The sequence below is a fragment of the Cervus canadensis genome, chromosome 2, assembly GCF_019320065.1.
Source record: "Cervus canadensis isolate Bull #8, Minnesota chromosome 2, ASM1932006v1, whole genome shotgun sequence".
Lineage (NCBI taxonomy): Eukaryota > Metazoa > Chordata > Mammalia > Artiodactyla > Cervidae > Cervus > Cervus canadensis.
Genome location: NC_057387.1, coordinates 95064885 through 95081953, shown reverse-complemented (window position 1 = coordinate 95081953; position 17069 = coordinate 95064885). Strand labels below are relative to the sequence as shown.

General features: G+C 37.8%; 1 protein-coding gene across 4 annotated transcripts in view; it reads left to right on the top strand.

Moving 5' to 3' along the window:
- The window catches only part of MAST2 (microtubule associated serine/threonine kinase 2), a 202861-nt gene that overhangs the window by 83566 nt on the left and 102226 nt on the right, over positions 1-17069 (top strand). For all 4 annotated transcript variants that reach the window (XM_043461467.1, XM_043461466.1, XM_043461465.1 and 1 more), the window contains exon 4: positions 8098-8129. In XM_043461467.1, coding sequence (XP_043317402.1) covers positions 8098-8129 — 32 coding nt within the window. The remainder of the gene's footprint in view (positions 1-8097; positions 8130-17069) is intronic.

The window sequence follows — 17069 nt, the reverse complement described above, 5'->3', positions numbered from 1 at the left end:
TACTGTTAGATGCTACTGAGCAGTAAAGTCTGGAAAAGAAGTGAAGAGTGGAAAAAAAAAAAAAGGAGCTTTCTTGGTGACTCATATGGTAAAGAATCTGCCTGCAATGGAGGTAGACCCGAGTTGACCCCTGGGTCCAGAACATTCCCTGGAGAAGGGAATGGCTAACCACGCCAGTATTCTTGCCTGGAGAATTCCATGGACAGAGGAGCAAAATGATGAAGGAAGAGGCTGCAAATGATAAGAGGTAAAACAGGGGAATGTAATTTCATGGATAGAAAAGTCATTTAAGACAGAAGAATGAAAGATGCTGTCAGATGCTACTGAATAGTCAAGTACAGAAAAGAAAAGGTACAAATGTGGTGAAGGTTTTACATGAAGACTATTGGTAACCTGGCAAGAATGGCTTAAATGGGTGGTAAGGAGGGTGAAGGAAAAATGGGGTGCTAGGGTCTTGGGATATCTGCATTGCATTGAAGAAAATAGGAGGCGATGTGTTGGAGACAGTGAATGTAGACAATTCATTCAAGAAATGTGACTGTGAAGGAGGAGAAAACATGAGGCTAAGTTGTTGAAGAGAGGTGTGTAGTGATTAAGGGAAATTATTTTCTTATATCAAGGTGGGATAGACTTGAATGTGTTCAGAATGCGCTAATCAAAAGATCAGGAAGGATACAGAGTCCAGAGATAACTACTAGTAGGTTTGAGAAGGCTGAATGGAATAGGCTTCACCGGAGGTTATAATGTATTGTCAGTTATTACCTCGTGCTTTTTAAGAGTAAGTGATGAGTCAGAGAATTTATGGTTATTTGCCTAAATGAGTGCTTTTCTTGCCTTAGCCAGATTTCCTGATTAGGCAGCTTTCCTCCTTAGCCTGCTGTGAATATTCCATGGGAAAGAGAGGTTAGGGAAATCATTGTTCCTTGGCCTACCTTTATCTGATTGGAGACCTTACCTTGTTCACTTTGCCTTAGGCCTGTCTTTATGGACAGCTTGGCGCCAAAAAGTACTGATCTGGAGCCCTGGGCATCCATCTTGCAAATGTAGGCTTTTGTGTAGGTGCAAGAATTGGTGAGGATTGGAGAAGGGATGGATTTCCATGGATTCATCTCCTTATCTAAAAGTGATTCAGAGAGGGGCACATAGGCATTTCATAGAATTTTTGTTTATTGTTTGTTATTCTATAGTAGCTCAATCATGTCCGAATCTTGGCGACCCCATCGACTGAATCCCACCAGGCTCCTCTGTCCATGGGATTTCCCAGGCAAGAATACTGGAGTGGAGTTGCCATTTCCTTCTTCAGGGGATCTTCCTGACCCAGGGTTTGAACCTGCATCTTTGGTGTCTTCTGCATTGGTGGGCAGATTCTTTACCACTGAGCCACCAGGGAAGCTTGTTTATTGTTACTGCCCCCAAATATATTAATAAACCCACCCCATGTCACCTATTTAAACTATTCAAAAAGCCAGAACTGTCAGGTAGATTCAAAGAATGATATTCCCAATTTTATATATATTGTTTCAGAAAATAGAAAGAGGACACTCTCCTAGCACATTTTATGAGGATAGTATAACCATGATGCCAAAACCAACAAGACAACTTGAGAAGAAAAAGTACATAGCCCAGTTTTATTTGTTAATGTAGAAGCAAAAAGTCCTAAATAAAAGCCTCCAGACCCTAGATGGTTTTATTAGTAAAGTAATACCATTCTTAGACAGACTTGTTCAGAAAATAGAGGAGAGGCAGGAAGACTTCACAGTTGGTTTTAGGAGGCTGGCATAATTGTGATACCAAAATCTGACAAAGGCATTATAGTAAAAGAAAACTGGAGGCCATTATCCCTTATGAACATAGGTGTAAAAATCATTAATAAAATATTAGCAAAGATAATCTTATGGCATATTTGACAAAGTTCAGTTTAACCTAGAAGTGTAAGATTAGTATTACCCCAAATACTAACCTAATTAGTATTAGTAATACTAACCTAATCAAATATTACTCCCACATTGATTCAAAATGGATCATGAACCTAAACATAAAGGCTAAAACCATAAAGCATTTGGAAATAAAATGTAGGAAAATATTTTTTGTGTCCATGGCACAGGCAAAATTTTCTTAGACAAGATGCTAAGCACTATTAAAAAAGAAAACTGGCAAGTTGACCTTCATCAAAATTAAAAACTTTTGCTCATAAAGGTACCACTTAAAGGAATTTCCTGACGGTCCATTGGTTAGGACACTACGTCTCCACTGCAGAGGGCATGAGTTCGATCCCTGGTCAGGAAATTAAGATCCTGCAAACCACATGCTTCCCCCCACCCTCACCCAAGGGGAAAAAAAGACACCAATTAATAACTCCAATAGGCCAGCCACAGGCTGGGAGAAAATATTCATCAAAATATCTAATAAGGACTTATATCTAGAATATGTGAAGACCTCTTCTACTCAATAATAAAAAGATAAACAGTTCACTTATAAAGGGGGCAATATATTTTATACAAGAATATGTACTGATGACTAATAAACACGTGACATGCTCAACATTCATCAAGAAAATGTCAGTTAAACTCACAGTGAGATACCAATACACACTCACAAGAATGGTTAAAATTTAAAATACTGATGTCATGTAAGTGGCATGAATGTAGAGCAAGTCTTATGTTATTAGTGAGAGTAATCTATATTAGCTAGAATGTGAAGCAATAGAAACTCCCATACATTGTTAATACAAGTACAACATAGTATTAATACAATCACTTTAGGAAAAGATCTAGTAGTTTCTTATAAAACTAAACATACACCAATCCTATAACCCAGCAGTCACACTTTTATTTACTCAAGACAAATGAGATACATGCCTGTTGAAAGACTTGTACAGGGGTGTTAATAGCTAAAACCTGAATAGCATCCAAATGTCCATTAGTAGGAGAAAGGATAAAAAAAATATGTTCTATTAGTATGATTGGATATTGCTACTGTTACATGCAGGAACATGGATGTATTTCTGAACACTGTGCTGAATGAAATAAGCCTTATATAAAAGGGTTCATACTTGTGCAATTCCATTCATATGAAGCTCTGAAAAAAAAAATCTATGGTGAAAATGTGGGAATAGTATTTGCTTGGGGTGAGGGAATAGTGGTTTATTGGGGGTTTACTCAGAAAATATATGATAAAACTTTCTGGATTGATGGAATGTTCTATACTTTGGTAGGGATTTAGGTTACCTGAGTGTATACAATATCATACTTACTGATTGGTACACCTAAGATTTGTGCAGTTTAATGTTTGTAAGTTTACCTTAAGAAAAAAAAACCCAACATTGTGAAACAGTTGTAAACAAATACTGGATTCTAGTTAATGATATACATGCTGAAGTATGTGCTAACGTCCATAGTCTACTTTGAGATGCATTAAAAAAAAAAGGAACAAAAAAACACCAGTGGGTAGATGGCTCAATATGTGACAAAGAAAATAATCACAAAGTTTTAACAGTTGTACAGTTTGGATTGTGGGTGTGTATATGGATGTTCACTATACAAATTTTGAGAATTTTTATCTCCCTCCATATGTAAAAATAAGTTCCAGGTATATTCACAGACTTGGTGTGAAAAGTAAACCTATAATCTTTTAGAAGAAAATATAAGTAAATATATTCATGGCTCTGTGTGTCAGGGATATATTTCTTATATGTAAAAACATAACATAAAGGAGAATGATAAAATGGATGGTATAAAAATTAAATTCTTTGGTGACTCCATTAAAAAAATAAAAAGATTAAGAGGACATTTTCAATGAATATAATGAGGTGGTCAAACCAGTCATTCCTAAAGGAAAGCAACCTTGAATATTCATTGGTAGGACTAATGCTGAAACTCCAATACTTTGGCCACCTGATGTGAAGAGCCAGCTCATTGGAAAAGAGCCTGATGTTGGGAAAGATTGAAGGCAAAACGAGAAGAGAGTGGCAGAGGATGAGATAGTTAGATGGCATCACCGACTCAATGGACATGAATTTGAGCAAACTCCAGGAGATAGTGAAGGACAGAGAAGCCTGGAGTGCTGCAGTCGCAAAGAGTCAGACACGTCTTAGCTACGAAACAACAGTCCACAAATAATTAGTATCCAGTATATGTCAGGTGAATGCCTATAACCTGATAAGAAAAAAGAAAATCTAATAGAAAAATAGGCTGGGGATATAGACTTGGCCCTGTGTCTTGGTGGGTCCCGCAACCATAGATACAGATGGCTGACTATAATGTGTGGTGTCATTTTATCTAAGGGACTTGAACATCTGCAGGTTTTGGTTATCTGCTGGAAGTTCTGGAACCAATTCCCCACTGATACCAAGTGAACACTGTAAATAGGTAATTCACAGTTGAGGAAACCTAATGACCTAACCACATAAAGCATTGTTTAGCTTCAGTAGTAATTATGGGCAATGCAAGTTAAAACCATATATGATAGGATCACAGCTATTAGATTAAACAAAATTAAACAGTCTAACAAATACCAGGTATTGGAGAGTATGTGAAATCGTTTGTTCGACAAATACTTTTTGAGCATCTATTATACTACTTGCCAATCACTGTCCTAAGTCATTGAGATGCATTAGTAAATAAAACAGACTAAGATCCTTGTGCTCATGGAGCTTAGATTCTAGTGGGTAAAGACAGAAAATGAACAATAAACATAATAAACAAGTAAATTATATAGTACGTTAGAAGTGATAGGTGTATTGAAGATGTGTAGGTTATAAAAGTAGAGTGGAGTAGGAGGGTGAGGGGGGTGGAAAACAAGTTGTAATATATAGAGCTATCAGGGTAGTAGGCTTCATTAAGAACTCAGGTGAAAATTGAGCCAAGAGATTTGAAGGCCATAGGGGTTAGCCAGGGAAATACTTTGGGAAGAGGAGCATTTTAGGCAGAGTGTACAGATAAGCACAAGGCTTTAAGGCAGAAGAATATTTGATGTGTTTGACAAACAGTAGAGTCCAGTGTGGCTGGATCAAGGTGTGCAAGTGTGCACTGGAGAGTGAAGTTCAGAGAGATACTGGGGAGGGGAGGAGGGTCATCTAGCTAGCTCTTGACTTTTATTCATGAATGGAATGGGGAGCCATTCCAGGATTTTGAGCAGGAGTGTTGTGATCTTACTGACCTTTAAAAGGATCACTGTGTTATGTTGAGACTAGACCATGGAGGGGTAAGGATAGAAGCAGGAATGGGTTACCAGTTGGGAGACAGTTGTGAGGCTGGGGAGAGGACCATCAGTCCTTAGATCACAATGGCAAAACCCAGGAGATTCTGTAACTCATTTAACAGTAAAACATGACCTCATTTGGGCTCTTCTGGTGACAAAACTGAATTGAGAGTTTTTAATCAAATTTATTGTTGTCCTCATACATTTAACTGGACAAATTTTGATGTGTCTGATGTGTTTTGTTGGTGACCTAGTCTTTGTTGAGGGTGTTTTATATTATACGTGTGTGTGTGTGTGTATGTGTGTGTGTGTGAGTGAGTGTGTATATGCTATTACCTGTTCCCAATTCTGATTTCTGAAACATGACTAAATCCAAGGTTTTTCTTTAAGAGATTGTAAGCATTTGTCTTTGGAGACAGAGAAAAATCATTGTATTCTGACTGTATTTTAAATTTAAAGCACTTAAGAATTCCTGTTGGATGAGATGTGGTATGTGTTAAAAACAGGAGTCCAGATACTCAGAGTTTTGGTCTGAACAGCAGAAGAAAAGAATTACCATCGTCTAGGAGATATGAACAGGCTGTGGTTGGAGCTCATTTTGGTGGAGAGGACATGTTCAGTTTTGGACATACTGGATTTGAAATGTTGAGAAGGCAATTGATTATTATAAGTGTCAGGAGTTTGGGAGAAAGGTTTGGAAAGAAGAACTCTTAGAAAGTGTTGGTTTGGTTCAGTTCAGTCGTTCAGTTGTGTCTGACTCTTTGCGACTCCATGAACTGCAGCACGCCACGCTTCCCTATCCATCAACTCCCGGAGCCCACTCAAATTCATGTCCATCGCGTTGGTGATGCCATCCAACAATCTCATCCTCTGTCGTCCCCTTCTCCTCCTGCCTTCTATCTTTCCCAGCATCAGGGTCTTTTCCAGTGAGTCGGTTCTTCGCATTAGGTGGGCAAAGTATTGGAGTTTCAGCTTCAGCATCAGTCCTTCCAATGAACACTGAGGACTGATCTCCTTTAGGATGGACTGATTGGATCTCCTTGCAGTCCAAGGGACTCTCAAGAGTTTTCTCCAACACCACAGTTCAAAAGCATCAGTTCTTTGGTGCTCAGTTTTCTTTATAGTCCACCTCTCACATCCATACATGACTACTGGAAAGACCATAGCTTTGATTAGATGGACCTTTGTTGGCAAAATAATGTCTCTGCTTTTATACTGTCTAGGTTGCTCATAACTTCTTCCAAGGAGCAAACATCTTTTAATTTCATGGCTGTAGTCACCATCTGCGGTGATTTTGGAGCCCCTAAAAAATAAAGTCTCTCACTGTTTCCACTGTCTCCCCATCTATTTGCCATGAAGTGATGAGACTGGATGCCATGCTCTTAGTTTTCTGAATGTTGAGCCTCAAGCCAACTTTTTCACTTTCACTTTCATCAAGAGGCTCTTTAGTTCTTCGCTTTCAGCCATAAGGGTGGTGTTATCTGCATATCTGAGGTTATTGATATTTCTCCCGACAATCTGGATTCCAGCTTGTGCTTCATCCAGCCTAGCATTCCTCATCATGTACTCTGCATGTAAATTAAATAAGCAGGGTGACAATATACAGCCTTGACATACTTCTTTCCCAATTTGGAACCAGTCTGTTATTCCATGTCCAGTTCTAACTGTTGCTTCTTCACCTGCATACAGATAGCTCAGGAGGCAGGTAAGGTGGTCTGGTATTCTCATCTCTTTAAGAATTATCCAGATTGTTGTGATCCACACAAAGGCTTTGGTGTAGTCAATAAAGCAAAAGTAAATGTTTTTCTGGAACTCTCTTGTTTTTTTGGTGATCTGGCGGATGTTGGCAGTTTGATCTCTGGTTCCTCTGCCTTTTCTAAATCCAGCTTGAACATCTGGATTGGAGGGGAAGGTAAACTGATATCATCATTTTGGGAGCAATTTCCAATGCAATTTCTGACTCAGTTCATGCCACATCTAAGTGTATACTACCAAGAAACTTTTTATGCTTGTGGGTGACAAAACACATATAGTTTGTTTATAGGAGCATTGTCTTGTTGGAGAAGAAAAACATGGAAAGAAAATTAAGTTTCCATTTACTGGAGGAGCAATAAATAAATATTATAAAAATTTATGGATTGGACCACTGTACTATAGATATATGAACTAAAGTGAAATATATTCACATGGGTGAGTCTCCTAATTATAGTGTAGATTGATGTTAGCTGATGAATATATGCAGTATTTTAAGTATATAATTTAAAAATACATAAAACAATGCTAGTAATTATTTAAGGATATATATAATAAAAAATAAAGACATGTATGGAAAAGATAAACAAAAAATTAAGATAGTTGTTAAGTGGAGACTCATGGGAGGTGGGACTTGATAAATTTGGAAAGCATGTCACAGGGGCCCAACTTCTATTGTAGGGGTCATTTCTCATGCCAGTGGTGTGTATCATCATCTCTATTGTATTATTTTCTATAATTTATTTGTATAAAATATTTTATAATTAAAGAAAATATTCCATTTCATTCCTTTCATGTCCATGACTAATGATATGAATCCTTCACAATTTAGCAGCAGTTGATGGCTGGCCCAGTGAGTACCTGGAATCTACACTGGCCTGTTGGTTCCATCTAGTGGTGAAATTGCTGCCAGTGTTCTGTGAAACATCAGCAAGTAAGAATGAGGAGATGATGGTTAGCCAGACTGCTTAAACTTTATTATTTCACTAAAATTTAAGAGACAAAGGAAAAGGTTATTTTTTAGAGCTAGTGATTTTTTGCCATTATTAAAATGATGCTATATCTTCTAGGACGTAGAGCACAGACTTTTAGGACCGAGCTGGGCTCTTCTTTCTCTCTAACCCGTGTTTGTGTTTTGTTTTTCAGAAGGAGCTGAGCCTTCCAAGAAGAGGCAGCTTGTAAGTAGATGATGATGATGATGATTGCGATTATGATCTCCTGCTTAGGAATCCCTCCTGGGGACTGTTTTCAGTATCACTCAGAGAACTCTTATTCATGAGTGTATTTTTCTGTGGCCTCTTTTCTGGGCCAGTGAAACCAGTGGGCCAGCCAACTTCTCTCACTAGGTCAGCTCTTCCACTCTCCCTCATCACTCCCTACCCCAAATCCTCTCCTCTATGTCATTTTTTGTCTAACATTTGAGAGAAAGCTGCCAATTAAATACCCATCACAGTCTTATGCTTGTGTTCTGGAGTTTATTGAGTTTAGTTGTCATGCATTTTGAGAATTGTAAAATTGAAGCTCTTAACATCTGCATCTGTCCCATAACATAGTACTAGGGAGAGGTCAACAAGTTGAGGCAAACAAAAGCTAAGTTTGGGATCGTTGGAATAGGGCTATTGTTTACCTGTTTGTTCTATTCCGGCTTCTAGGCTCAGGGAAATTCATTAATGATCTTTGTCCCAGGATTTTAATTTCCAATATTTTCTTGGCCTGCTTTTTCTCTCAAGAATTCTTTTGGGGGTAGTACTGCAAATTTGGCTAATCAGGATCATTTAGAATGCTTATTATTGCAGATTAAAAACGTACATTTAAATGATAAAAAGCAGTTAGAATGCCGATTCTGAACTTATATAAATTAAAATCTCCATGTTGGGGCCCAAGAGCCTATATTCTTTTGTACCTGCACCCACACCTACTGTGATTTTGCTAAGAAACCAAATTTGAGAAACAATAAGGAAATAGGGCTATGTTAAAACAATGGCTTTGAAATTTTTCCTTACAGAAATACATGAGACATAATTATGGAGGAGGACACAATGGTATTCACATATATTTATTAAGTATACTTTATACATCGTACACGTTTAAAAATGTGTGAAACACATGGTTTTTCTGTTACTGTCATTCTGGGCTTCTGCTTTGTAAAAATGCTCTAATGATTAAATTGTCCTCTGAGATTCTTATAAAGTCCTTTTGGCTGCTTTATGAAAGCTCACTGTGATTTGATATAAAGAGACTTGAGTTACGAGTCAGAAAACTCCTAGGGGTCAGTCTTGGCTATGTCACTTAATTAACTTTGTAATGTGGAGGAATTGCTTCATCTCCTCAGTTGCTTTATCTATAGAATGAACATTTTGATACCTGTTTTATTTCTTTTTTAATAGTTATTAGAAAGACAATATATGTGATAGTGCTTCATTTTTTAGATTTAGTTTAAGTGTATGTTACTTTCAGAATTCTTATAAGTAGATTAAATTTGGATATGTTTTATTGTTTAAGAGTCACCTTTCTATCTTTATTTCTCGCAGTGAATCTCAGTTCTAGGTTCTCAGGTGTCCTGAGTCTTCTAAAAACTGGGCAAGAGTGCTGCCAGGACTCTTAACTTGATGCACTTACTGATGCACTGAATGGTACATATAACTGAAAGAGAGTGACGTTTCAGCGTCACATTCAGCAAATATTTGTACTTGGCGACTTTCCTATTATTTCTGGCGTTTTTTTTATCCTTTAGGTTCCTTTTCTTTGGAAGTTCTCTGAGCTTTGCCTTTGCTTCACGTTAGGTGAAATGGAAGGCCTGAGGTTGGTCACTTCTTTCAGGAATGTATACCTCTAATGAATAGTTTGCAGAGAAGGAAGGATATCCTGTGAAAGTGATTTTTGTTTGAAACTGGAGGAAATTTTGGATCAATTTAGCTTTAGAGACATTTCTTGCTTATTTTAGTGGTATCTAAAGTTAGGCCTATTCTCACTACCTTTAAATATTGCCGTGCCCAAGTGTCTTGGAGGATCTTAGTTCCCTGACCAGGGATTGAACTTGGGCTCTGACAGTGAAAGTACTGAGTCCTAACCACTGGATCGCCATGGAAATTATCCAGAAATACTTTTTAATACACTAACTCACATTTAAACAGTGGTTCATTCAGTAAATTCATACTAATACCTGCTGTTTGTTGGGCACTGCTGTAAGCTCTGAGGTTATAAGATTCAATTAGATACATTTCTCTATTTTGGGAACTTAGAGTTAAGTTAACCAGAACAATAATTTAAAAAAAAATCATTAGTATTAGAGGAGTAGAAAGAATTTTGCTCTGGAAGAAATCTTAGAAACTTGGATGCTAATCTACAGTTTGCCACTAACAAGTTATATATGGTTTTAACAGGAACTATCATTTCTAGGCTTGAAATGTTTCACTTGTAAATGAAATGACTGGTTTATCTGAACTCTGTACTTAGTCATCTTCCCAAATAATGGTAGCTCATGGTACCTCTTCTGCAGAGAGCTGGGCCTGTCTTTGTACAGAGTGTGTAGTAGATGGCAGAGGATGACATAGCATCTTCAATAGAGAAATCAGGAAAGTAAGGGTACCTTACTTTTTGTATGTGGTCCTGGTAAGGGTCTGATTTCATTCCTTTGAATGTACATAGCTGTTGTCCCAGCACCATTATTGAGTAGTTGTCTTAGGTTTTAACAAGATCAGTGGTTGCTCAGACTGTAGGGAGAGCAGGAGTGAAAGCTGGAAAGTAAGTGAGGATACCATTACAAAATTCAGTCAAGATGATGACTACTTAGCCAGGCTGGTAGGAGCTTAGATGGTGAGAAGTGAATGGATTCTGGATGTATAAAAGGAGAACTGACAATATTTGCTGATAGTTAATTTTGGTATATGAGAAAAAGAGAGAGATTGAGTTGACGGTGAGGTTTTAAGGCTGAGTAGGTAGATGCATATAGTTGCCATTTACTTTACAAGATTGAGAATATTATGAGTGGAGCAGGGGTTTTTTGTTGTTGTTATTGTTGCTCTTGGGATGGGTAGGATGGCAGTTTTTGGAGGAATCGCAACTTTGGTGCTTGCTTGACATTCAAGAAAGAGTGTTGATAAAGAGATTGCATGTGTGAATCCTGGGGACCAAGGGTGAGATATGATCTGGAATTATACATTTAGGGATTGACAGCATATATTAATAGATGATAATTTAAGTTACGGGATTGAATGAGATAAACTACTGAAATGCTACTTAAGTGTAGTCAGCTGACAGGTGATGATCAATGAACTGCTTTAGTAAGGAAGTTTAAACAATTTGACATTGTTGTGACCTTCAAGCATTTGATCATTTTTCTGTTATTTTATATTTGTTGTGTTTTGCAATGATGGAAATTTCACTTGGTCCTTCATCACAGCTAGTTTGAGAAGCACTGACCTGTTGAGTGAATGAATCTAGTCAGAAAAGAGATCTAAGACTGAGCCCTGGGCCTCTTCAGCATTTACTTATTAGGAGACAAGGAGAATACGTCAGTCAAGAAGCCTGAGAAAGAACATCCAAGTGAGGTTGCAATAAAACCAAGAGAGAGTGGTGTTTCCAAAGCCAGAAGAAAGTGTCAAGGCTATGTAAAATGACAACTAAGAATTGATTTTTGAGTTTAGTAATAGGGAAGACCCAATTAGTGACCTTGGCAAGTGACATTGATCAGAGGTGAGTCCAAAGCTTGATTTGAATGGATTTGAGACAGAATAGGAGACAGTATAACCTCTGTACTATTTGTATTTAAAAAAATGTCTAATTTAAAAAAAAAGTCTAATTTCAATCTAATGTGTGAGGAAGCAATCAGAAAAGCTCAAATTGAAGTGATAATCTGTAGAACTGCTGGCCTGAACTCTTCAAAAATGCTGAAGTTGTAAAAGACCACAAACCCTAAAGATATGTTCTAGATTGTTGGAGAAAAGAGGCCTGGTGAATAAATGTAGTTCTTGATTGATTTTTGGTTGGATCCTGGATTTTTAAAAATAGTTGAAGGATATTATTAGGACAATTAAGGAAATTTGAATGTGGACTTTTCTTTTGATGAAAAGGTGCCAATGTTAAACTTTGTTAGTGTGACAATTTTGTGGTTGTTCCTTGTTCTTACAGCAAGGACATTAATTGTGGAAGTACTTGAGAAAGGAATTATTATAATGTTTATAGCTGACTTTCAAATGATTCAGTTATTTAACAAAAAGTGTGTGTGTGTATGTGTTAGAGCAAGAGAGGGAGTGAATGAGAGGAAAAGAGAATGGAGGAAAAAAAGCAATGTAGCAATATGTTAACAGTTGTTAAATGTAAGTGAAGCATATACAGTGTTTCATTTAATTATTCTTATTTCTTTTCTGATATTTTGGAGAGGAGGTAGTCTATACTACTATTTCAGAGTGATTTGCTGAAAAGAGGATTTTAGAAATTAGGTGATACCTGGAAAGGTAATGGAGTTGAGTATTTTTCTCTCTTTTCAAAGTATAAATAGGAGATACATCTTGTTTGTACATCAGTGAAATTATCCAGTAACCAAGGAGCTGTTGATGCAAGAGTAGAGAGAACAACTTCTGGATTATTCTTAAGTAAGCAAAAATGGAGGCCATCTAAGTACATGTGGAAGTATTGGTCTTAGACAGGGGTGTTGACAATTTGTCCCCAGCAGCCTCAAATACCTCATTTCATTTGTAAAAGATTATGCATATAAAATGTATGGCATAGAACCTTCAATTTAGCATTCAGCTATTTGTTATTGTTAAAGTGTTTAGTGCAATGCCTATTTAATTAGTAGACTTTGAAAGAGTGGTAGTTGTTTATTACTGTTTTTATTATTAGCAGGCTATAATTACCTGTTAAAAACTGTAAGTTCTTCAGAAAAACAAATTAGTAAGATCCTAAACAAAGTTAAATGAGCAATAGGGTGCCTTAGAAAAGTCACAGGCTATTTATGGTTGGTTTTGGTCACATTAGGAAGAGAATAGCTAAATCCCAAGATGGGGAATGAGAACATCCAGGCCTACAATGATACAGACTTTGTTGGGGCAAGTTGGTTATGAAAGTTCTTTTGGCTTGGCTCATATCATTTATTTTAGATGTAGCTTCCTGAAGTAAAATTGTTTTCATTTTTGGAAAACTATGTCATATTTAAACCCATCGGGGTATTAAATTTTTTTTTTTATTGCATTAAAAAAATCTAGTCTAGAATATCAGACCTATAGAGCTGATAACTTTGTTGATAGTGTACATATCTGTGGCAAAATAATTGAAAGAAAATGAAGTTCTAAAGCTATTTCTACTTGTTTATCCAAGCCATAGGAATGTTGCGTTTTGCTTTTTTCTCATTTGAAACAGCTCTGAATGACTTCCCTTGCCTGGGTCTGTAGCGGAACCCCCTCTTAACAGTTCCTATCAAATAGGATTTTTTTTGGTTTGTGAATCAGCACCAATATCTAGGCCCTATTCTGTTTTTTTTTTTAGGCCCTATTCTTAGGAGCTCAGTGTCGGTAATGTTCTAGTCTTTAGTTACCCAGAAAGTTAAACTTTTCTAATACATATTACAACTCAAGGTAATTGTCCTTATATTTCTTGAAATGTTTTTATTTCTTTGAGGCTGTGAGCAATCAGTAGAGATAAAGAACAAACTGTAGGAGTGAAAAGGTAGCTACAGCACCTGTCATAGTGTGTGTGTTGCTATTGGTAGCCTTTATTAAACTTGAGTCCTTGAGGATAGTTACCTTTGCAGTGTTGACTTACTCATTTGATCAGTGGACTAGGACATCAGATATTGGATGAAAGTGGGAGAGTCAATTCTTAGGTAGGTTGATAAGAAGTCTGTGGTCTCCGAGGAGGAGAAAGGAGTCTGGGGCTCTTGAGGAAGAGATAGGGTTCTGAAGTTGTCAAGGAGGAGAAAAGGACAAGCGTTTTTTCTTCAAGCCCAGAGCTGATGATTGCACAACAAAACAACTCATCTTGCTCAAGGATATGTTATCCCTTAAACTCTGTTCAATTCAGTTCAATTCAGTCGCTCAGTCGTGTCTGACTCTTTGGGACCCCATGGACTGCTGCACACCAGGCTTCCCTGTCCATCACCACCTCCCAGAGCTTGCTCAAACTCATGTCCATCGAGTCGGTGATGCCATCCAACCATCTCATCCTCTGTTATCCCCTTCTCCTCCTGCCTTCTATCTTTCCCAGCATCAGGGTCTTTTCCAGTGAGTCAGTTTTTCTCATCAGGTGGCCAAAGTATTGAAGTTTCAGCTTCAGCATCAGTCTTTCCAATGAATATTCAGGACTGATTTCCTTTAGGATGGACTGGTTGGATCTCCTTGCAGTCCAAGGGACTCTCAAGAGTCTTCTCCAACACCACAGTTCAAAAGCATCAATCCTTCAGCTCTCAGCTTTCTTTATAGGCCACCTCTCACATACATGACTACTAGAAAAACCATAACTTTGACTATACAAACCTTTGTTGGCAAAGTAATGTCTCTAGGTTTGTCATAGCTTTTCTTCCAAAGACCAAGCATCTTTTAATTTTATGGGTGCAGTCACCATCTGCAGTGATTTTGGAGCCCCCAAAAATAAAGTCTGTCACTGTTTCCACTGTTTCCCCATCTATTTGCCATGAAGTGATGGGACCAGATGCCATGATCTTAGTTTTCTGAATGTTGAGCTTTAAGCCAGTTTTTCACTCTCCTCTTTCACTCTCATCAAGAGGCTCTTTAGTTCTTCTTCACTTTATGCCATAAGGGTGGTGACAATCAGCATATCTGAGGTTATTGATATTTCTCCCAGCAATCTTGATTCCAACTTGTGCTTCATCCAGCCCAGTGTTCCTCATCATGTACTCTGCATATAAGTTAAATAAGCAGGGTGACAATATACAGCCTTGATGTATTCCTTTCCCAATTTGGAACCAGTCTTTTGTTCCATGTCCAGTTCTAACTGTTGCTTCTGGATCTGCATACAGATTTCTCAGGAGGCAGGTCAGGTGGTCTGGTATTCCCATCTGTTTGAGAATTTTCCACAGTTTGTTGTGATCCACACAGTCAAAGGCTTTGGCATAGTCAATAAAGCAGAAGTAGATGTTTTTCGGGAACTCTCTTGTTTTTTTGATGATCCAGTGGATGTTGGCAATTTGATCTCTGGTTCCTCTGCCTCTTCTAAAACCAGCTTGAACATCCAGAAGTTCATGGTTCACATACTGTTGAAGCCTTGCTTGGAGAATTTTGAGCATTACTTTGCTAGCGTGTGAGATGATTGCAATTGTGCAGTAGTTGGAGCATCCTTTGGCATTGCCTTTCTTTGGGATTGGGATGAAAACTGACCTTTTCCAGGCCTGTGGCCACTGCTGAGCTTTCCAAATTTGCTGACATATTGAGTGCAGCACTTTCACAGCATCATCTTTTAGGATTTGAAACAGCTCAACTGGAATTCCATCACCTCCACCAGCTTTGTTTGTAGTGATGCTTCCTAAGGCCCACTTGACTTCGCATTACAGGGTGCCTAGCTCTAGGAGAGTGATCACAGCATCGTGGTTATCTGGGTCTTGACGATCTTTTTTGGATAGTTCTTCTGTGTATTCTTCCAACTTCTTAATATCTTCTGCTTCTGTTAGGTCCATACCATTTTTGTCCTTTATCGTGCCCATCTTCATATGAAATGTTCCCTTGGTATCTCTTAAGTTTCCTGAAGAGATCTCTAGTCTTTCCCATTTTGTTGTTTTCCTCTATTTCTTTGTATTGACACTGAGGAAGATTGTTTTTTAATCCTTGTTATTCTTTGGAACTTTTGGAAGTGACAAATAGATTCAAGGGATTAGATCTGACAGACCGAGTGCCTGAAGAATTATGGAAAGAGGTTTGAGACATTGTACAGGAAGCAGTGATCAAGAAAAGTGACCATCAAGCAGTGACCATCCCCAAGAAAAAGAAATGCAAAAAGGCAAAATGGTTGTCTGAGGAGGCCTTACAAATAGCTGAGAAAAGAAGAGAAGTGAGAGGCAAAGGAGAAGAGGAAGAACCTTGCTATTCTTTGGAACTCTGCATTCAAATGGGTATATCTTTCCTTTTCTATTGTTAGTTCTAATCCTGTTATCTTAAAATATATATTGTGGGAGTGGGTCTGGTAAGACCCTTACAACCTTGAGACATTCTTTTGATTTACTGTAATAACCAATTGAAAAAGTATATAGCTCCCTTGCTAAGACTAGCGAGGGGGGGCACTCTCTGTCCCCCTTCTGATGTCTATGTCAGAAGCTTTCTCTCTCCCTTTTTATGCTTTAATAAAACTCTGCTACACAAAAGCTCTTGAGTGATCAAGCCTGGTCCCTGGCCCGAAGCTAAATCTTCTTCTTCGGAGATCCCGAATCCGACATCATTCACCATAAGCTATCAAAAGTAAATGCCAGGTGTCTGCAATGGTAGTCAGTGGGCAGGGAAGACTTCCTGAGGCTCAAGGATTGGATGTATCAAACTTTAGCCCTGTGAAACTGACATGTGAAACAGTATCATGTACTTTCCCACTCTGATGCAACTTGATGGTATTTGTCTAGATGAATGCTTCAGGAGAATGTGCTAAAAAGAGGTACCACCTGCTACACATTGTAAATCCTTTGTGTGTGTCAATAGTGCCTGATATAAGGCTTTAGTTTCTCTGTAGACTTTGCAAGTCAGGAAATTTTGATACCTGTAAGAACTTTGAAGGCCAGAGTGATAGCTTTGTGTTACATTTAATAGTCTATTTTTTTAAATTGAGCTTATACAGAAAATGGTCTTACATACGTTCTCTACCTCTCCAGTGGGAAGGCAGGGATTGACAGAGATTGAAAGGAATGGAGCAATTAGTAGTAGTAATTTCCCAGCAGGAACTATTTTGTTGTTAAAAAATGAACATGGTTTGTCAGTGAGCCATAAGTGTGTGGACATAAGACCTAAAAATGGAAAATTTCTGAGAACCTGTATGTTACTGTTATGTTGAAAGTAGTTATTCTGATCATTTGCACATTGCACATATATATCTCTTGACCTTGCAACTACTATAATGTATTTGAATATCTCAAAGTCTGCTTAGCATTAGCATTTATAAAACCTAGGTCATTGTCTTCTCAGAAA